The sequence below is a fragment of the Canis lupus genome, chromosome 37, assembly GCF_003254725.2.
Source record: "Canis lupus dingo isolate Sandy chromosome 37, ASM325472v2, whole genome shotgun sequence".
NCBI lineage: Eukaryota > Metazoa > Chordata > Mammalia > Carnivora > Canidae > Canis > Canis lupus.
In genome coordinates, this window is record NC_064279.1 from 30,918,927 (window position 1) to 30,940,737 (window position 21,811).

The window sequence follows — 21,811 nt, forward strand, 5'->3', positions numbered from 1 at the left end:
TCACGAGGACCTATTTTCTTTTTTTTTTTTTTTTTTTTTTTTTTTTTTTTTTTTTTTTTTTTTTTTTGAGGACCTATTTTCTTTGAACAATAAACTCAAGGTAAATTCAAAAACATTTGTAAAGACCCCGCCCTGTCAGGTTTAACTGCCTTCCCACTTCGTCCACTGCCCGCAGGTGACAGGCATGCAGAAGACATAGGTTATGATGGGCCGAAAAATAGAAAGTACAAATCCGGGTGCAATTACAGCGTGACAGCCACCACCTGGCGAGTATTGTTTTAGATTTTACGGTGGAGTTCGTTCTGTACAGCAGCCCGAGTAATGATCCCGGACTTGACAAGTAATAACAGCCTGTGTCCCTGGCACTAAATAACGCCTCGCTTACCAGCTCTCACAAATCCTGCCATGATCCGTGGACCGCGCCACCAACAAAGAGAGGCTTAAAAATAAGTGATATTTTGCTGACACTTCTTTGAACGAACCAAGGACACACTGATGCCAGGAAAGGGATATTTGATACCAAAGGTGCCAGTGGAAATATTTATGGCTCATGGGAGCCCAAGCAGCCCTGGGGCGATCTCAGACCTGCTGCTGGCTGTGGGGCCGGTGGGGAGACAGCCGTCCAAGCCTGCCTGCATCACCCTGCTGTTGCACACTGCGTGGTGCTTTGTCATCCCGTATGGGTTTACATGACGGTGACGGTAGTTAGACCAAGTCCTCTGAGGTTGGTACATACTGTGGTTATTGGATGGATACGAACGTGACCAAACACTTGTGTTTAAGAACGTGCTGGAAGGGTGCACCCAGCGTAGCCTAACATCCTTCCACGTACGAGTCGTCTCTGTACCTGTGCAGATTTGCAGGTGTGAGGCATACAAATAGAAGCCTGCATGGGATCCTACGTGTTTGATGGATTTATGTTTGCATTTGAAGATGTTACATGTTTGTATATGATCCACATATCCATACGTGACTCATATTAATGGCTGCACCTTCATGGAGGTAACAGGTGACCACTACCTAGTGATGCGAATGTCATTGGTATGGCACAAACTACATGAGGAACATCGACATCGTGATGTGGGATTGACAAATAGGATTTAATGACAGCTCTGCATAAACCCTGGAGAGAGGGGAGTGGCGTCTTTGCTTTCAGTGATTACTCTGATCCTAAACCCTGTCTGGGCGCAAGCTCTGAGGACATGCAGCCCTGGCCCCCAGACACCCCCAAGCTAGAGGGGAAGACACTACCCCAGCCACTGACTCACGTGCAAAGGACTTCGTGACCCAAAACAAAAAAAGCAGCGGCTGGTTCTTCCAGGGGCACTGGTGGGAGCTGCAGCCGGGGCTGTGTTACAGCAGTGGGGCTGTGGGGCTGTGGGGCCAGTCCTCGGGGAGGGGCGAGGCCCAGACGTGAGGCAGAGCAGCGCCCCCGCAGAGGTGCCGAGAGGCCAGCGTGGTGCACCTGTGTGCAGGTGCGTAGGCCCTTGGACCTAGGCACCTCTCAGATGAGAGCAGAACATCAACTCCTTAACCAAATGCACAAATAAATCAGTAGTGACTTTGAGGCTGAACAAGCGATAGGTAAGGGGTTGAGGATGACAGCAGAGGGGTCTGTTCAGGATGTGTGTCCCCCAGCACAGGACGCAGCCCCGTGTTAAAGTCTGGAGGAAGAATGTCCTGGAGGGGGAGCAGCAGATGCCGATCCTCTCCCTCAGTGCGGTGAGGACGGAGCCTCGCAGTCAGCGCCAGCACCACCGTGAGAAGGACCAGGGGCCAGAGCCTCGCAGGCACCGTGGGGAGGTCAGCTGCTTCCCACCAGAGGGCTCCCAGGAGGTCGATTCAAGCTGCAGAGTTGCCACATTGGGCACCATGTGGGACCCGGGAGGCGGGAGGTTCACTGCCGTCGTGTCTGGTACGAGGCGTCGGCAGTAGGGGCGGAGGCAGGAGTGGGTTCACGATGGATGTTGCAGCTGCAGCTTGAGGAGACCAGGGATTAATTGGATGAGGCGGGAGAGGAAATCGTCAAACCTACACCTGTGTCTGAGCCTCAGTGAACTCTGAGTCACGATGAGATACCACCAGGGGCCCAGACGTACGCCCAGGCTGAGTGAAAACCAGGTCATCTAGAAGACTCATAGGGCAGTGCAACAACTGCCCTGTAACGGTGGAAACGAGTCAGTGTGATACGAGATGTCGAACATTTGTGCAGACCCACGGACTGTGCAGCACCAGGACTGACCCCGATGGTGACAGTGAGTCCATGTGGGTTCATCAGTTGTGGCAGATGTACCATCTGGTGGGGACGCTGACGTGGGGGACACGGGGATTTAAAGGAAGCGCCCACACCTTCCACTCAGCTTGGTTGTGAAGCTGACGCACCCCCTAAAAAGTACGATCCCTACAAACTAAAACAAGAGGAAACCAAACGAGCAGTCCATCTGTCTCCACATCTTGCAGACCGAGTTGGTGGGATTTAGGCGGCGCTTACAGTTTGGGCTCTTGCCGCAGGCAGGATCCATGTGGCATTAGCAGGCAGAGGAGCCACTCGTGTCGTGATACCTGCAGTAGAACCACACATGCGTTCTCGATGGCTCGCTTTAGGGGCTGCACAGAGGACTGGCCTGGTCGGCTTGGATCCTATAACAAAGTACCGTGGGCTGGGGAGCTTATCAAGACACATGTATTTTCTCACTGTTCCAGAGCCTGGGAGTCTGCGAGCAGGTGCCAGCATGGTCGGTTCCTGGTGAGGACCTCTTCTGGGGTGTCCTCATGTGGTAGAAAGAGGGACGGGAGCTCCCTGGGGTCTCTGATGAAGGCACCCATCGCCTTTGGGGGCTCTGGCCTCACGATCTCATCACCTTCCAAAGGTCCCATGTCAGAGGTAAGACTTGAGCATGTGAACGTTCAGTCCCTAGCACATACGAGCCAGTGACCTCACTTTTGAGGCGATGTCCGTGCAAGGGGAAAGCACGGATTCAGATACTTGTATGCTGTGTTCACAGCAGCGTTGCTCACAGTCGCCAAGAAGGGAAGCCATCCATGTGTCCGTGGACGGGCGAACAGAGGGTGGCCTATCCATGCAGCAGAGCGTTACTCAGCCTTAAACAGGAAAGAAATGGATACACAGGCCACGTGCGGATGAATCTTGAAGGCATTAGGCTCAGGGAGCCACGTGTGGGTGTCAGGGTCCCCACCTGTGGAGTCGGGGAGCACAGGGTGGACCCCTGGTGACCCACGGGGACGGCCCATCAGGAGGCTGTGGTGTGCCAGGCCGGAGTGACCTCTCGGACGCCGGGAACACGGCGCTGAGTGTGAGGGAGAGCGGCTGAGTGTGGGTGGCAGGGGCTGAATATGGGGAAAGGCTGACGACACCAGGCTTCTCGGGCCCAGGCTGGGAGTGTCAGGGCTCCACTGGGGCTGCACATCGCCGCGTGGACGGGCCTAGGGGCCTGGGGAGGGGGACGTCTGTGTGGGCCGTGAGCAGGACCCAGGGGACTTACTGTCCAGGAGAGAGTTCTGTGGTGTGCTCTGAGCCGGGACAGGTCCTGGGAACCATGAGTTAGGCTTAGCACAGGCTGCCTTCCTGCCGTGCCTGGGACAAAGGCCCAGTGAACAGGGCCGCGGCGAGGATGGAGACTCCAAGGGCGCCTCACAGCTAGAATTCAGGGGTGCCACGGGTGCACTCCAGGAACAGCTTCATGCAGACAAATGGACGTCAGTGGCCGGCCCTGGCCATCAGCTGGCTGTGTGACAGCGGCCTCATCTCTGCAGGCTCGCCTCATCCTGGCTGCTTGAAAGGACTAATAATGCCACTTATTTACGTGGGTTGTCATGGGAGTTAGTAAGATTGGAATCAGGAACTTCATAGACCGTGCGGCTAGAATGGAGTGACCCATCGATCCATTCGCAGAGGAGCCCGTTTGCTTTAAGGCCGACTCCCAGTCCCAGCATCCCTCTGCCCGGCAGCGAGCTCACTTCTCAGTGAATAATACCAGGACCCCACTTTTCCTCAGAGACTCCGATCAATTATTTAACTTTCTTCCACTCACTCTGAAGCTAATAGGCTTCTCAGAGACCCTCCAGAGTCCAGCGTGACACCCAGGCATTCGACAGCCGGGAAGGGGGCGCGCCGAGAGGTGGATACACAGGCCACGCAGCTCCGGGGCAGCTGGAGGGCTTCTTGTCTGTGCATCTGCTGCTCCCACGGACATGGGCCGCCTGACGTTCCGCAGCGGCGTTTCCCCACTCTGGCCACAGCAGCAGTACCACTAGGAGCACGGGAGATGCTCAGGGAGCATGGCGGGAGAGAGCGCGGTGTCCCCGGAGACGGTTGAGCGCCGCACGTGGGCACGGATCGTGAAGCTGTGATTCTGCATGTCACCGTGGAACCTGCGTACATGCCCATGGCCAGCAAACCGTGGCTCTCATTCGTCCTTGGCCTTTGTTTCTGGTTCCCTGTGGCCCATTGCTTTATTAAAGCTGCTCATTTCTGGGCTTGCCTTCACATTTTCAAATCATATGTTAAATTCATGGGGATCCTGTTTACGTGCAGTTGTCTGACTGAGCGACTGGGGCTACACTCCCTCCATGACCTCCAGTGGGGCATGCATGTGTAGCCTGGTGCCTGACCACGCGTGGTGTGTCTTACGTCACTTCTCATGTTTCTCAAGTATTGAAGAAGCTACCCCCCCCAAAAAAAGAAGCTCCCCCAGCCATTTTTCTACCATGTTGCATAGCTTCTTCCCCAGACATTGGCGCTGACTCCTTTCCCGAAAGGGCTGTGCTCACGGACACAACTCCTGCTGGTCCTTCAGAGCCCGTCACTCCCGCTGCCCCTGCAGATCCCCAGCTCCCAGGCCGCACAGGCGTCTGGAATACGTGTCTCTTCCCTCCAGCACAGCTCGTACTGTACTGTAACCGGTTCCTCTCATTGGTGTCTGATTCTCATATCTATAGATTGATAAGCGGTGAGAATACCTATTAAATTGCTGACATCTGGTGATCGATCAGCATGGGCTAGGTTTGGGTAATAGGCATTTATAGGATTGTCCCGTTGAGTCCTGGAGCATCCCTAGGGGTGGAATCTGTCCTTCCCTCCTGTCCTGTTTCTTTTCAAACTGGAACGAAGGCAAACTCGGAAGATAGTAACAACAACAGCTAATATTTAGGGAGTTACTTTGTGCCAGAAATATTTTTTTTTCCTTTATACTTTAACTGCCTGAATTTTTAAAATTGTTTTTTTTCCATTTTTCAGGTGACTATTTTTTAATATGTATATTTTTATTGGAGTTCGATTTAAAATTTCATTTCCCAATTAAATGTCAGCCTCTGTTCACTGAGAGCTTCATTTCATTGCCCGTGACCCATATGCTCACTCCTGTTGCCACATCTCCCTAGAACGAAACTGATAGAAATCCACTGTTGGTCTTTCCAGGCTTTGCTCTGCATTTATAAGTGCACGGGGCCCATATACGACCAACGCACATCACGGAGGGTGATGCTAGGACACGACGGGCTCTCTGCAGAGTTACGGATTGAATAAGTATGAAAGGAGACGCTCTCAACATGGAACTGAGATCCAAGCAGTCTGCATTTTCCTCTTTCTCTGTTTCTGGATGTGTGAGACTTTTCCATCTTAGCATGTAAGCGTCCATAGCATCAAGGAATTGTGACTCTGTGAAGTCACTGGTCGGTCGAGAAGGCATCGGGTCACCTGAGCTGGTTAGTCTCGCATCAGCGCGTCATCCTGCACCTGTGAAATCCTAGCGTCTCGCTTCCCATCCTGTTCTGCGTGTGGGCGGCTGAGTGCTGGTGCCGGGATCATTGGAGAAGGTGACAGTTTTGCTCCTTGCTTGTTCGGGAAGTGCTGGTGGTGACAGTGGCACCCTGGTTCCACGGGGGCTGCAGGTCTGAACTGCTCCCTTCCTGCCATTCAGAGGGGGGCTTCCTAGGAGGGCAGATGCGGGCCGAGTGGTGTCCGCCGGGTGGTCCCGGCCCAGCTGGAGCGGCACAGAGGACTATGGGAGGAGCGGTAGATGTGCAGGGAGCCCAGCGGCCCTGCCGCTGCCCCCCGGGGCTCCCCTCCGCAAACCAGGGCCTGGGTCCCCACGCTGGCCGCACTGCCTCCTTCAGCAGCAGCCGCGGTGGCACCAGGCCCCCAGTGGGCGCCTCCCGGGATGGGAGAGAGCCGCTGCCCGTGCCCGCCGCGCCCGCGGGGCTGACAGCCGCCACCCTAGAAACACCTGCAGGTACGACACCTACAGACACACCGGGCGCGCCGCGGCTCCCCATTTCTTGGAAGAGTGACCGAGGGCACACTCCTCCTGCCCAGGGAAGAGCGGGAGGCGCTCAAGGTCGGTGCTTCGGCGCTGGGGAGTAAGCCCACGCGGGGGCTGCGTCCGGCTCAGGCATAGACCCTGTGCCCTTCAAATCGTCACAAGGATTTCTCCGTCTCGTGTCAATTAGCATAAATCAGTGTAGTATTCTCCTAATTGAAATGAGACTCGGCGCTAATGATGGTGGATCCGCCGGTATCAGCTTTGACTCCCTTGCACAGTGTGACTGTTGCTCTCGTGGCTGTTCCTCAGGGCGGACGGGCTGGCGTGGCTCGGAGGCCCCCTCTAACGCGGCGGCGGCGCAGCTCCGAGGGCTCGGCGGCCCCTGGTCGGTGCCCGGCCCGGTGCCTGCAGCCAGAGCCCAGCGGGAGGCCCCCACCCTGGGCAGCGGGGGACGGCGCGGCCTGGGGCTCAGCCCACGCTCGAGGGACGCCCTGTCCTCGCCCTGTCCTCCCGCCGCTCGGCCGAGGGTCAAGGCCGGGGGAGGGGCCCGGGGTGGGCAGAGTGTCGCCCGCCAGGCTGACCTGCTGCTGGGTGAACGCTGGCGTCTTCACTCGAGGTCACCCTTGCCCCCGACAGGCTGCTCCTCCTCCGGCCTCGGCTCTGGTGCCCGCAGGCTGCCATGCGGTCACCGTGCTCTGGAGTGTGGGCCCAGGGGCTGGGGTGTCTCGCTCTGATGCCAGTGAGGCCCCAGGGAAGGGAGCAGCCCTGCACCCACACCCCTGCACCCGGACTCTCACACCTGGGACCCCCACCCCCAGACCCCACACCCCCGGACCCCTGCACCCAAACCCTCACACCTGGACCCCTTACCCAGGACCCCCACACCTGGAACCCACCCCCGCAACCTCCACACCTGCGACCCCCGCACCCAGGACCCCTGTACCTGTGACCCCCAGGCCCAGACTCCCCTGCACCCGGACCCCCACACCTGGGACCCCTACACTGGGGCCCCCGCACCCAGGACCCCTACACCAAGACCCCCTGCGCCTGGGACCCCTGCACTGGGACCCTCTGCACCCAGACCTCCACAGCTGGTATCCCCGCACCCAGGACGTCGCCGCCAGAGCCTGCCCAGCCCTCCCAAAGTTTCCTCGACAGGGAACGATGCCTGGCACAGCTCTCTATGCACGTGAGTGAGGACAGCATGTCAGCAGGGCCCCAAGTACCGTTAGCAGGTCCAAGGGGACATGAAGGGGCTCGTGAGCATGGTGACACTGGGTCCTGACAGTCACCACACACGGGGCATGCTGGCAGTTCAACTAAGGGTCCACCGTCCACCGTGACACAGGATTGATTGAGGATCTTGCAGGAAATACTTTAAGGATGAGGCCTGGGTGGCATTTGTGAAAGACTTGGGCCCTGAAAGACGTCTCTGTGCCGTCGCCTGTCCCTGGGTCTCTGATCCACAGAAACTGAGTTCACTGAATGTGTCAGCTCCCGTGCCATCTGCGCTGTTGTGCAACCCCTGTGTTGACCTGGGTGATTCTGAGCACATCCACCCGTGATAAAGGTGCAGAGATGATGCAGATGTGCAGAGAGAGTCCTACATTTGTGGGTTGATTTTTGTGCAGATCCAGGTCAGTGCTTGCAATGAGTAGCTTCATCTGCTCCAGCAGCCCGGCGCTGGGTTCAGGTCCCCAGGAGGGGTGGGAGGGGTGGGCCGCGGCCTTGGCGGGGGGTGGGCTGACAGGTGAACCTGGTTCTCCTCAGTGTGTGGCTCTGAGGTTCCGCTGCTCGGACCCCAGGCTGCCCCCCACTCTAGGCCCCTTCCCTGGCTCCATGGTCTGCTGGGGGGGGGCCTGAACTGTCACCTCTCTCTGCCCCGTGGACACACATGCCTCCTGGGGGTCCCAGGGGGACTCCCGGTCTTGCTCTATCGTGTCACCATGAGGAGAGCTGGGGCTGGAGGACTTAGGGCTCTGTGCTGTTGTGTGTCCTCTGAGGTCCCTTAGTGCGGATGGCCTGGGGCCTCACGCACAATGGGGGCAGCAAGGGGTTTGCACTATTAGCTGCAGCGGGCGCGGCACCGTGTCCATAGTATGTCATAGAGAAGGTGGACGGAGCTGCACCTGCTGGATCCTGGAGCAGCATGAGGGGCCTGGCCTTGGGAATGGGAGTGAGGCTCCTGGACGTCACACTGCACCCAGGCGAGTGATGCTCATTTCCTGTGTCCTGTAGATCCCAGTGCCTATGTCCGGGCTGCTGTGTGTTCACTGCTCACCTCTGCACCAATCGCTGGCACGAGCTACGGTGGTGCAGGGTTGCAGCCTTGGTGCCTTGGTGCTGTGCCGGCGTGGCCCTGTCACCCACCCAAGCCTCCCTCCTGGACCACGGGGGTGAGCTGAGCTTCCTCGGCTGTCTGGGCGGGCGGGACAGGGAACAAGCCCCTGTGCACCTGCTCATGGTCCCTCCTTTGAAGACTCTGGCTCCCCACCTTCTGGACGCACCCCCTTTGCAATGTGGAGTAGTTCAGGCCTGCGCTCCGCTCTGTCGGGCGGAAGGTGGGTGTCCAGAGCAGACACGGCACCGTGACCCGGGTGACCTGGCCGTGGGGGGGGTACCTCCCCTGACTCAGACGGCTGTGCTTTCAGGACGTCAGAGCTCCCCATCCGGTGTGCATTAAAGGATGGTTGTGCCTTCCCTGAGGCGTCCATTGGCGCCCTGTCTCCCTCATCCCCTCCACCCCCCACCACACGTGCGCTTGCCGGGTGGGGACGAGCCTGGGCCCGCAGGCTCCCTCGCCTGTCCCCACCCAGCCCCTCCCGCTCCCGTGGTCGTCCCACGAACAGAAGACTAACTCATTCCCATTGTTCACCTCAGAGATCATCCTTGGGTCTTAATTTTATTTTTTTTAAATATTTTATTTATTTATTCATGAGAGACACAGACCGAGGCAGAGACACAGGCAGAGGGAGAAGCAGGCTCCTCCTCGCAGGGGGCCCGATGTGGGACTCGATCCCAGGACCTGGGGTCACGCCCTGGGCCGAAGGCAGGCGCTCAACCGCTGCGCCACCCAAGTGCCCCAAGGGTCTGAATTTTATATTAAAAAATGTCCCAGCTCCTGCTATGATCTTGAGTTCCTTCTCCGAACTGTCCATCTCGTGTCCTCCCAGCTCCCGGGGGCTGAGGCCACCAGCCCCTTCCTCCGGCCACGCCCGTCTGCCTGCGCCATGCTTGTCCCGAAATCCTCCTTGTCCTTGAGACCCCGTGCAGACACTGTGCCCTCTGCAAGTCCTTTGCTGCCTCCTGGGGTTGGAATAGAAGGAGGCTGGCATCCTCAGGGCTGGGGCTGGCGCCCAAGGGCTGCTTGAATGCATTTGCCACCCCGCCCTCCCGTGCTCACGTGGAGGGTGCCTGCATCCCTGCTTTAGGGCCACGGCGGGGGGTGGGTCACCTGCCTAGAGGACCCAGGGCCTCACTTCTTGCCCATAGTTGCACTTGTACTTACCGTATCGTACTCGCTGTCATAGTTTCCCGAGGAGACTGTGAGTGTCGTGACCCCCACACATCCTGGTCCGTTCATAGGGTCTGACGCTGATGGGCGGACCTGCACCCTGAGGACCATCGGTAGCTGGAGCTTAATGTGCGTCCTGTGGTTTTAATTCCGCCCTTTTGCTCGTGATTGTCGGTGCCTGAAAGCAAACATAAGAGTTGTGGTTAAAGCAAAGGCTTAGGTGTTAGGGGATGAAATCCATCATCTGTTTGTGCCGAGCGCATCCTGTGGGGCCCCACGTGGTCATGAGAATATGTTCATATGCGTGTGCCTGTGACGAAGAGGTGGGTGGTCTGCTAGTGAGGAAGGTGTGAAGGGGCGGCTACACTCGTGCCGTGCAGGGATGTTTGCCCAGGTGTGGGGTGGGCGTGGGCCACGTGCCGAGAGGGCCCCTCCCATGACTGGCGTGAGACCTGCAGCCGCGCACCCTGAGACCCCGAGACCCCTTAGTAACGGCCTCTCTCTCTTCTGTTTGCAGAATCGCAGTGCACCCTCTGCGGGGAGCCGGAAGGTGAGTGTGCTCGACCCCGTCCCCGCCTCCGCTGGCCATGGCGGGGGCACTGTGGTCGCGGACGGCCGTCGGCATGTCCGGCCCGCGTTCTCCACAGTGTTTGGTGGAAAGTGGGTAAAACCGGCGTGGGGTGCAGGGTGGCAGGGGGCGGTCATCCCTGAGCGGAAAGTGAATCACAGCCAAATTACACTTGCCTTTGGGGTTGCGGATTCACAGATTTTAATCAGGTTTCTCCACGTAATAAATGCTGGTGTTAGAAATACGTATTTCATGGCTTTAAATACATTAGCCCCAAGTGCTGATGAGCCTCACGTTAAACAAGACCTGGGAAAACCATTCCGTATTATTAATGAGCGAACCCGAGAGGCACAGCAGGAACTTGGTGGTAATCAGTGCCATTAAACAGTGCGTGATCTGTGTTACCGAAGATACTTTTATTTTTTATTTTTATTTTTTTCGAAGATACTTTTAAAACTAGAGCTCCTGACTCTGATTTACCTATGTTCGAAAGTAGTGAAGGCTGAAACCTTCCCAGTGTCACAAGAGGAAAGAATAAAAGAAATGCGGTTCGCACGCAGCCTCCGTTGGTGGGGGCCCTGGATGCATCAGAGCTGTGATGGTCGGGCTCAGCGCGGTGGCGTGTGGCCTCGCCACGGGGCGGGGGTGGCCGCCGGAGCCCTGGACCCCGGGGTGCCTGAATGTGCATGACTCGAGCACGTGCTCCGTGTCACACAAACATCGTCATATTCACTGCCGAGATTTCCCCCCACGAGATGAAAGAACAAAAGTGACCATCGGGTTCATGTAGAAATTCCATCAAACACCCTGTTTCTCCAGTCTTGTGGTTGAGACGTGCCTGAGTCCTCAAACGTCTTGCTCTGTGGGTGAAGGGTATCCGGTGCACTGCTGTGGCTGTGGCAAAGTGCACGGACTCAAATGGTCACTGTTGCATAAAACCCGAGACTCTGGACACCCGGTGTTTCCGGGGTCAAAGAAAAGCAGAGTTTTGGGGTGGGATGCTGCATGGAGGCCACCGAGAGCAGGTTTTGTGCGGTGGGCGGTGGCCTCTGAGCGGGAGGGGCCGAGGGTGCCCACAAGGGCCTCCAGCTTGAGTGGGTCCTGCAGGTACTTGGGAACTTCATTCGTTCTTGTCGTTATAACGTCAGTGTCTGTCCCGGGTGGGGAACGTGCGCATCAGGCCTTGGCTTCCTGTGTTGTCCTTGTGCGACACGCGCCTCCTGCTGAGGGTCCTCAGTGTGCTCCGAAGCCTGGACCCTCCCACCTCGAGGCCCACCCAGACCTCTCCAGGCCCCCCACCCCGCACGTTCCTGTCATGGGCCTCTGCTGTCTGCAGTCTGTGTGCCCTGCGTGGAGTCCGGTTCCCGCTCTCGGCTGCTTCCCGCTGTCCTACGGGGGCACATGCAGCTGGTGTGGTTGCAGGAGGGCGTGGGTTGAGTCAAGGGGGTGTTAGCTGGGGGGGTCCTCGCTCAGAGACAGGGGTTCATGCATTCCTGTGGGCACCCCGGGTCGCGGGACCCCTGCGGCTTGCCCCCACGCAAGGGCAGGGCTGCATCCTCCCCCCCGGGAGTGCCCCTGCCCCCACCCTGTCAGAGGTCAGAACCCTGGTCACGCACAGGACCCCTGTCTGCCCGTCCTGGTCCCCCAGTAGCCCACCTGGGTCTGCATCCAATCAGATCACCGATCACCGTGCACCAAAGGTGTAAAGTTGCCAGGGGCAGAGGGAGGAGATGTGCCCCTTCTCGCTCCGGGAGCCGCTCAAGATGTAGATATTTCAGACAGCCCCCCAACGCCCCCCCAGGAGGCCGTGAGGATCGGGGAGACGGCAGAGGTTGCATTTGTAGGGCTGCTGGACACACTGCCGCTCGTGCCTCGTCCACCTGGACCTCAGGCTCTGCGGCCGCTCCAGCGTTCCAGATACGCCAGTGCAGTTGCTCCAAATCAGAGAAAGGGAGAAAAGCTTGATGTCATGGTCTCAGCTGGGCTTTATTTTTCTGTAAAGCACCACCATGCATATTCATACATTTTTAAATCATTTAAGTGATTAGTCTACGTGAGAGCTGCCTGGGCACAGTGAGTGGAATCCGAAATCAGCTTTGTTGTTGGGTAATGTCTCTAGCAGCTTCTATCAGCTAATTCGTAAAGGCCGCCGCACAGAAAGGATCCGCACTGGAGGCTGGCGCACAGTGCGGAGTTGGATCCGGAGCCTTGTGCTCCTTCCATCCACAGGGTTAAGGCATCAACTCATTAAGCTTCTCTCTTTCTTGTCAGAAAGCTGTTAACAGTCTTTCTCCGCTAAACCAGTGAAGTGGGAAACACCTATTTGCATTTTAATGATTAGTTCTCTTGGAGGGAGCTGGTTCTTTGGATACAGATGGAATAATTAGCATTGTCTCAGATGATAATATCTGTCAAGCAGCGAGACTGGGAACAAAGTTTATGGGGTGCTGCAGACCTCAGGATGCCAGGCGTGAGCATCCCTGCGAAGGCGGGGCCTGTTTCACAGAGAACATTAGCTCGTAATTGTACATAAAACATAGATCGAGACCTCAGTACACAAATTCGCTTATCCTTTCTACCTTCCCTGGTTTCTTAACCTTGGGCGACTGTATTTTTGAGAGGAGAATGTTTTATGGAATGTTTTATGTGACTTACTGGTATCCCTCTTCCTACCGAGGCTGTACAGGCGGGTGACTCTGAGTTTGGGAGTAGGAGGGGCAGCAAGAGGGTAGAGCTGGTTACCCAACCAGACTCACCTACCTTTTGCAGGGATACACTCGCCAGAGTGTGTTGCGGAACTAGAGACCGATTATAAACAACAACAACAAAAAACAGTTTGGAGTCTACAGAGAGCAACCTCGTTATTGTGGTTTGCTACAGGCCAGAGAGGCAGACGACGGTCTCAGCTGCTTCGTGGAGTTCCTGGTCGCCGTGGCCGCGATCTGGCGAGATCACTTTGTCAGTTTACCTTGACACAGCTAGCATCTCCGAAGGTTCATATGCTGAACCCCATCAATCTAATATAGGAAAATAATTCAAGAGTATATGATCCTTTTCAAGCTTTATTGACAGATACGTGACAGCACTTACTTTTAACTAGACCACAGGGAATGTTATGGTAGAACCACAGACGTCGGTTCATGGATGTGCCTATTTGTGTACATTTTTAGGGTTCAATTTGCCCTCCTAGTAAATAGATTTCCTAATGTGGGAAGGCAGATGCCTAGAAGGGTTTAGGAAAACTTATCTGCGATCCCCTACAATGTAATAATGGTGTCTTAACATCTATGTTATTTAACCCAGTTAAAACTAAGGAATAAAATAAGCTATTATAATTTAAATTTGGAACAAATAAGTAATGCTACAAAAATATTAGGATGGAGTTTAGCACAGAGGATGTTTAGTAAGAGATGCCTTGAGATGTATGAGTTCAAAAGAAGTCGGCCACGTATGGAGGCATCAACGTATATTTAGAAGATGTATAGAAATTCTGGTTGCAAAGCAAAATTCAGGTTCAAAAAAAATCACAAAAAGTTTAAGATAAGAGACTTTCATTTTAAATCTGTTTTATTTTTGTTTTTTACTTTGATCATTTGAGGACACAAATTGCATACTGCTCTTAGAATTTTGGACAGAATCTTCTGTATCCCTACAAATAGAAGGAACCCAAGCTACCTTGTCTCTTCCTCACTCATGAGTAAGAAAAAGTGGGACATGTTTTTAAATACATACTGCGTTTAGTAGCATCATGTTCTCGATTTTTAAGTCAGGTATTTGAGATTTTCCCCCACAAATGACTCTAATCAATGTAAAACTTCGGTACTGTTTTTGCTCCTTCATTGGGTAGGTGTCATCCTGAAATGCTAAGATCTCTCACCACGCGGGAAGGACAAGAAGGCTGCTCCTTAGAGCCTGGGCATCATGGGTTGGGAAGAAGCATTTCGGCCCCACCTCTGCTCTTGCGGGAACGAGGGTGTCCACGCTTCACCTGCAGCTGCTGCCCCATCTCGTTTGGAGATCAGACCTCGTTAATTGTATGCTTTGGGTAAAAATGGTCTTTTCTGTTTGCTATTCTCGGAGGTTTGTGGTAGATAACCAGCATTTATTAAGTTCTCAACATGTGCCAGGCTCTCTAGAAAAAATTAGCGTTGCTTAGGAACTGAAGAATTCAACTGGCTTTTGAGAGAAAACAGAATTCTATTCCAGCCGATCTTCCTTCGGGGACCTCAGAATGGTTAGTGTTTTAGTACAAGTCAGAGAATATGACTTGCTGACGATACAGGAAGGAAACCCGTTGGTCTTAAAAGGTTAGGGTGGAGGGCCTCAGAAGGGTCCTTGCTGTGAGCTTGAGACACTGCCGGGTGACATGTCACGGTGGCCTTTGGTACCTACCTGAGCTTGAATGAAGGAGGTTCATTCTAGGCTCCCAGAGTTCAGGAGGACGTCTAACCCAGAGGATGGGCAAGACTCAAGGCCTCAATAGCCTCTGAGAAGTAAAACCCAGAAGGGGGCACAGGATGGGGTGGACGTGGGACACTCAGGCAGGTGTGGGATGCGGGGGCACCTGACATGGGAAGCGATGGGACCCCGCCCCTGGAGTGAAACCCAGAATCTCAACGTGTTTTCACCTGTATGAGAAAAAGACTAGAAGACACTGACCAAGGAAGTATAAAGGAAGCCTGTCACATATCCGGGGTCACGGGTAGAATATAAAGTGACCAGCAAGAAACACACACCCGGGTGTGGATGCCAGGTCTGATTTCCCTGCACCTGTGCATTGCAGGAGGACCAGGTGGTAAAATGAATGTGAAACTCGTTCCCAGATCCGCGAGGATGCTGTTGGAACCTGAGGGCCGAGGCACAGTCAACATCACAAATCATCTACAGAATCTTTGACCACATAGGACTCCGCCTTGCCTAAAAATAGACGATAAAAGATTATAACCCCTATAAAGACATTTTGAGGGAATGAAGACATGTGACAGGTGGATAAGCAACCCAGTGCTAGAACTGGTGGCTTGCACAGGGTGTTTAAAAGGACTAACTTGGTTTTTAAAAGGAAAAGAAGCCGTGATGAAATAGCGATCTAGTGCGACAGAAGGACAGATTGAAAACAAACAGCACGTCTGAGAACAAAAAAACGTCATTTAAATTCGTGACTGTGCCTGTTACGTAACAGATTAGATGTTACCAGACGGAGAATGAGCAAAGCAGAAAACAGATTTGAGGATATTTCCCAGAGTTTTGCGTAGAAGGCTACAGGGTGACCGGACATGAGAATGACGACATGTGGGAGACGGCCTGAGAAACCAAGCCCATGTCGGCGACAAACCAGGCCCCAAGGAGAACAGGACGGGCATTGCTTGGAAGGAGGGGCTGAGGGGCTTTTACGTGTGTTCCATCCATGTAAAGTGGAGTAAAAGACAGAGATGGGGGAAGGAAGAAAGCCTCAGATGACACGGCATGCAGGAGTTTTAGAGAAAGTCACTATTTAATGATAAAAGGAAGCTGAAGCAATCACCTACTGTAGAATAGGCTCCAAATGTGGAAAACTAAAGAATAAACAGAGGATTGCAAGGAGCTTCAGAGGGATCCCAAGTCCCAGGGGAGACCTGTGTGCATGGGGTCCCAGGGGAGCCAGTCACACCCAGTGAGAGCGGAGGAGCCTCGAGGAGCTGCTGGGGCCCAGGCATCCTGGGCGGGAGCACTGCTGACTGTCTGCCTAGGGGCTCGTGCCTCGTTCACGGGGTCGACTTGCTCTGACTTGCTCGCTCGGACCCGGTTCTCTCATGATGTGGGGCCTCCATGGCTCTTCAGCAGGTGCTCGCACAGACAGCCTGTGCTCTTGTTGGAAATGTTTGCAGAAACCTAGGACCCTTTTGGTTCCAGGATTGCACAGGTTCACTTGGACCATGTTCTCCTGGCGAGGAGGGCGTGAAGCGTGAAGCAGCTTCTGTGCTATCCCCATCCTGGGGTCCCCTGATGCTCAGAGAGCACCGGCTCCTCCCTCACATGCTGGCAGAGTTCCTACCACCCACCATGTGGATGCCGTGTCTGCGGTCTCCCATGCACGCAGCTTCCCTTCCCACCCCCATGTAGCTGCAGGTAACACGCTGCTGTGTCTGGGGCCCCATCTGAGAAGCAGGGCTCTGTGAGTGTGCTCTGGATGTGCAAGGAACTTCTGCAGTGTGATGGACAGAGGAAGGGGTAGTACATGCGGACCATGTGCACATGTGTGTTTGCACATGCATGTATATGTGTACATGACTGCATATGTGTGCATGTATCTCGTGTACACTCCTACACATGCATATGTGTGCATGTGTGTACATGTATGTGCACTCACGTGTCAGTACATGTGTGCATGCTTGTGTGTCTGTGTATCTGTGTGTCTATGCATGTGTGCATGCACGTGCATGTGTCTGTGACTGTGTACAATGGGTGTGCATGTGTATGCCTGTGTCTGTACATGTATGCATATGTTTGTGTGTGTGTCACATATTTATGTATGTATGTGTGTGTGTGTGTGTGTGTATGGGGAGGTTATACAGAGAAGGGCCCAGGGAGTGGCTTACATTTGCTATCTCGGCAGACATTAGGGTTCGCATGATGCGGGGAGAGGGGACGTACTATTTTTTATTAAAAGCAGAGAAGCCTAGGGACAGACTTGCAGGGTCAGCCCTAGCTCTGCCTGTGGGTGGGCCTGTGTCCCTCCCATCAGAGACCCTTGGTTGTGCCTTGACTTACACTCCTTCCATTTTCCTCCTCTGTGGATGCTGCTGGCAGGACGTGCCTCGGGCCTGCAGCAGAGCACCACGAACGGAGAGGCCGTGTCCTTCCTATCCTCGCATCTGGGGGCCCGACGAGCCCTGTACACCTCACAGGTGTGTGTTTTTGAGCCAAATGCATGAAACTGACCACTCGGATATCTGGTCTTTTCACTGACAAAGGCAGTTTTGTCAGCTACGCTTAGAATCAGAGGTGAAGCCCCATCCACTAAATATGGTAAGACAGACTGAGACTGGGGATGAGTTGTATGGACCATCTGGTGTCTGAGACTCGGTCACAATCATGCATTTATGTAGAATGATATAAAATGCACAAATGAACCCTAATTTGCACATTTCATTTTTTGGATTATTCAATATCTGAGATTGAGGCATTCAGCTGACACTGAAGCAATTTTACCTCATTAATGTGCTCAAGGAATAAATAAATGCTCTATTTTTCTGGTTGCTGAGCAATTTAAGTATCAGTTTTCAGATTTAGTAGGTTTAGGTAGAGTACCATCTATTCTCTTGTTGCTAAACCGATGCCTATTTGCTGTGTCTTGAAGCGTATTCGGGAGATGAAGGCACGTAGGGAATGTATGCGATTGAATGTAGAGGAAGAGTGAACTAGAGTTCCTGCTAGAATTCAAAACAAGCTCCTTTTCAGTGCTGAAGAAAGGGCTAAAGGGAGATTCTGCACGAAGACAGGGTCTGACATTCATCTTGCAGGAGCATGTTTCTGCTTTGAAAGCAAGAGTTTTGTTGTGAAATTTGAGTATCACCCATGCCATCTCGTGACACGGGCATGAAATCCCCAAGTGTGGTGTCCTTGGGTCGGCGCTGAGGGCCACGCATCCTAGAGGGAATCCTCCCTGCCTCCGGGAGCACCAGAAGATGGAGACGCTCGTGCTTCTATCTCTTGATGATAGAAGTGAAATTATCTCAGTGTATCGCTTCCATGCCTCGAAGTCTAGTCCCATCCTTTAGGCTAGCCTCTGGCCAGCGTGGTGGAGGTGCTTCGGGGAGGATCATTCTGCGCTGGTGGGTACCATGTCATTCCAGCCATGAGGAAGCATCTGGGCTCTGCGGCCTCCAGGCGGAGTGAGCGACGTGGCACAGTGAGTGCCCGGTGCCACCGCCTACGTAGACCTGCCCCTCCTGGGGTGACTCCGCAGAGCGCGGCCCTGCCATCAGCCTGAGTGTAGTCCTGTGAGGACTGTGAGGACCCTAGAGGAGGGAGCCAGGCCCCGGGGCAGCTGGCACCCCAAGCTTCAGGAGTCAGGGCTTGTGAGCAGTGTCCGCCTGTCCCTCCAGCTCTGCCCACTCCGGATTTCCTTCCTCCCAAAGGGCTGCTCTGGGGTGGGCATCCATCTGTCCACAGCACCTCCCAGAGGCAGGGACACGAGCCCCGGGTCAAGCCAGCAACCCCTCTCAGACACTGTCCAGTGTTCCCGTCCATATGTCTGATGGGGTGTGTGGTATTCTAGGTTTTTTTAAGTGGCTCACAGAAAGGAGACCACTTTCACCGAGACCCCTTGCAATGATTAGCGATATGTATTCATAATTTAGCTTTGCTCTCTGTTGCATCTCATTAGCAACGTAATGAATCACAAATGCTCAGGGTTTTGCAGCATCGACCTTTGTGGGACGGCTCTGAGGGGCATGTCCGACGTAGAGGTAGCATGCGGCCCCCTAGCCGGTCTTGTGATCAGAGGCCCGGTGCTGGCTGTGGGTCTTCAAGGGCCTGCAGGGATGGGGCACAGTGCTCTCGCAGGAGGACGGTCCTCTTGGAGGCGTGGGCAGGGGACTTACCATAAAAGCAGATTGGATCTAGGTCCCCTTTTTCTTTTTTCTTTTTCTGTTTTCTTTTTTAAGATTTTATTTATCCATCAGAGAACGAGAGCACGAGCAGGGGGAGGAGTAGGGAGCCTGATGCAGGACTCGATCCCAGGACCCTGAGATCCTGACCTGAGTCAGAGGTAGGCACTTCACCAACTGAGCCACCCAGGCACCCTAGGACCTGTTTTTCTTAAAAAAAAAAAAAAAAAAAAATTGAACAGATAGTTCTCTCTTCACAGGGTCGTAGATTCTACATATAGAAGATTCTTTCTGGGGCTAGGGAGAGTTTGCAACAAAGGTGCCAGCTGTGAATGTGCCGCATCTCCCTGTACATGCCCGTGGGTTCCTGTGACACAGGCCCCTCTGTGCCCCCCCAGACATGCCATCTTCCCCTCTGAGCTTGGCTCACAGCTGACCCTTAGACAAAGCTTTCCCCTGTGGAGCAGAGGTGGTTTTACTGTCTAAAATCACGTGGGCCTTGTTTCAGCAAGACGGGAGACGGGGCTGCCACATGGCGCAGGGCAGGGACCAGGCCCCTCATGTGCTCACCTCAGTGACTCCAGGCCGGAGAAGCCAGACATGTTGGAACATTACCCCTCAGAGGCTGGAAACGGACAGGGCGGTGGACACACGTGCAGCCACTTCACCGCACACACGTGATTATCAAGCGTCACAACCTCAGTGACTAATAGGATACAGAACCACTGGTTTTGCTTTAGAAAATAGTTTTGAAATACATGTTGACTCCTGCCTTATATACCAGCTCACTGAGTTTCTGGGGAAAAATCAAAGCTCTGGGTCTGGCAGGAAGGAACTGGGGCCAGGAGTTAGGAGCCCGTATCCCAGCGTTTATGATTAGAAGTGTGGGCTTTCGCGGGAACCGAACCCTGTGCGCTGTCGTTCTCATCCTCAAACTTCCTCCGCCTTAGAACTGTGTGTACGCCGGCACAGTGGCGGCTTTGCTTTAAGAGGCTGGGTTTGGTTTTCTGGATGTTCTGCATATGCGTACATGGTTTCCGTGTCATTGTGCATCACTGCCCTGCTATTTAGTGAAACTCCATGTTATATTATTAGACGTGTGGTGAAGAAGGCAGATGGGAACTAATTTTTCAAGATTGTAATGAGGCATGACCCAATTCCCATTGCTCAGATTCACATTCCTCCCTCACATCTTCATGGGTCCATGGTAGTTAATTTTGGCAGGTTAACTATTAATGGAGTAAGTAGCAGTAAGTTATCAATTAAATGAACTGGTGATAAATGTACAAATGAAAATGGGTGCAAAGGTTAAAAAAGACCATAAATAAACAATACAAAATCAGAACTCAAGGGCTCTCTCTCTTTAGGACCTGTAGGCCTTGAACAAATCAGTGTAACCTCAGTAAATCTAAAGTTCTCATCTATGAAATGGGTAAAATAGTGCCCTCATTTTGAGGCAATTTTGAAAATTGTGATGTTTCACATAGTGCCTAGTGCATAGTAGGGACTCAGGCATGTGTTTTATCTGGCCGCTCCTCTGTCGGTTGTTAATCACCTATCTCTGTTTTCTTCAGCATCTGTCAGGCGTTATTCTAGATGTCAGGGACGTGCAGGACTGCGCATCTAAAGAGAACCCGAGAATTAACAGTTGTGAGAAATACCTATAAAGCAAACCAGTAGTTGTATTTAGCAAAGATGACGATCACTGTTGTTTTATAAAGTATGGTTTCATGTGCAATAGAACCTGGCATGTGAAAGATCACTAGATGGGGCTTCTTTGACTCATAAGGGGAAGAGACCCCCTGGGGTAAGACAGAGTCATAGGGAATTGTATTGAGTAGAAACTTCCCAGATTTGTCATCCCAGTTCCATTAAAGATTAGAGAGAAAAGCAGAGATTAGAGGTCCACTCTACACGTAGGTGGACCTCATATCAGCCCTTGCAACGTGGCCATCACGAGTGTTTGAGATGGGGGAGGTCGAAGGTGGGAGACAGTGGACGAAGAATGACAGGGTCATGGTTTGCTTAGAAAAAGTGCTCAGTGACCCCGAGTAACATATCCTTGTGGGACTGATTCTCTGGAATTCTCGGGAATATAATTAAGAGCCACACTAGGAGTAACACACGAAGCCCACGTGGAGGGCTGTGCCAGAGCTCTGCTCCAGATTCCACACTCCACTGGGAAGTCCTGTTGGCTGATGTACAGAAAGCTGACCTAGCACAGCTCTTCTAATGGGCATGCCACTGATCGCTCTTGAGTAATAAAATTAGAATCTTGTTTCTAGTTTCTGTTTTCTCGAATTCTAAGATAGTTACTTAAGTATTGTGAAGTGGACCTAGGACAGTTAACGTGACGACAGACATTATGGGAAGACCCTATTCGAGGTAAAATGTAAGACAGCTTGAATTCGAGTTGATATCTCTGCAGTCAGCGTTGGTTTTCAGGTTTTGGCCGTTGAAGCACTAAGTCACATAGGTCAACACGGAGAGCGTCTGACGTGTGAGGGTAGAGAGCAAGGTGTGGAGAGTTTTCAGACCAGTGACGTCTCATGGAGAAAGTAGGCATACACATCATATAAATCCCATAACATTTTTTAACTTTGTTTTTTGGAAATGTCAGGAAGAAGCAAATAATTTCACCTGTGGGAGGGAATAATCGAATGTCAAGCATTGCATATGGGAAAAGCATCCAGAACTGAGGAGAGGACAAGGCTCAGGAACCATGGTATGGAGGTTTGGGTGGGTCTCTAGAACTCGGGTCAGGGGTAACTTTTCATGTCATCCTGCAGATTTTTTCCTACCTCTCTGTAAGACAGACGAGGAGCCATTGGTCTGTGATAAGCCCACAACTACGTGTAGA

The 21,811-nt window shown here is 53.4% G+C and overlaps 1 protein-coding gene and 2 long non-coding RNA genes across 3 annotated transcripts in view; 2 read left to right on the forward strand and 1 right to left on the reverse strand.

Annotated features, from left to right (window-relative positions):
* The window catches only part of DLGAP2 (DLG associated protein 2), a 693,677-nt gene that overhangs the window by 361,812 nt on the left and 310,054 nt on the right, over positions 1-21,811 (forward strand). Inside the window, 1 exon segment of the mRNA XM_049106698.1 lies at positions 10,313-10,345. Within this exon segment, the coding sequence (XP_048962655.1) occupies positions 10,313-10,345 (33 nt within the window).
* On the reverse strand, positions 9,226-15,176 carry LOC118353526 (uncharacterized). The gene is made up of 3 exons (XR_004812659.2): positions 12,020-15,176; positions 9,790-9,973; positions 9,226-9,587 (listed from the first exon to the last, which is right to left on the reverse strand). It is a non-coding gene; the product is annotated as an uncharacterized LOC118353526 (long non-coding RNA).
* Positions 14,179-21,811, forward strand: part of LOC125754512 (uncharacterized) — a 47,081-nt gene continuing 39,448 nt past the window's right edge. The window contains exons 1-3 of the long non-coding RNA XR_007408930.1: positions 14,179-14,597; positions 15,147-17,368; positions 21,572-21,676. This is a non-coding gene — a long non-coding RNA (uncharacterized LOC125754512). The remainder of the gene's footprint in view (positions 14,598-15,146; positions 17,369-21,571; positions 21,677-21,811) is intronic.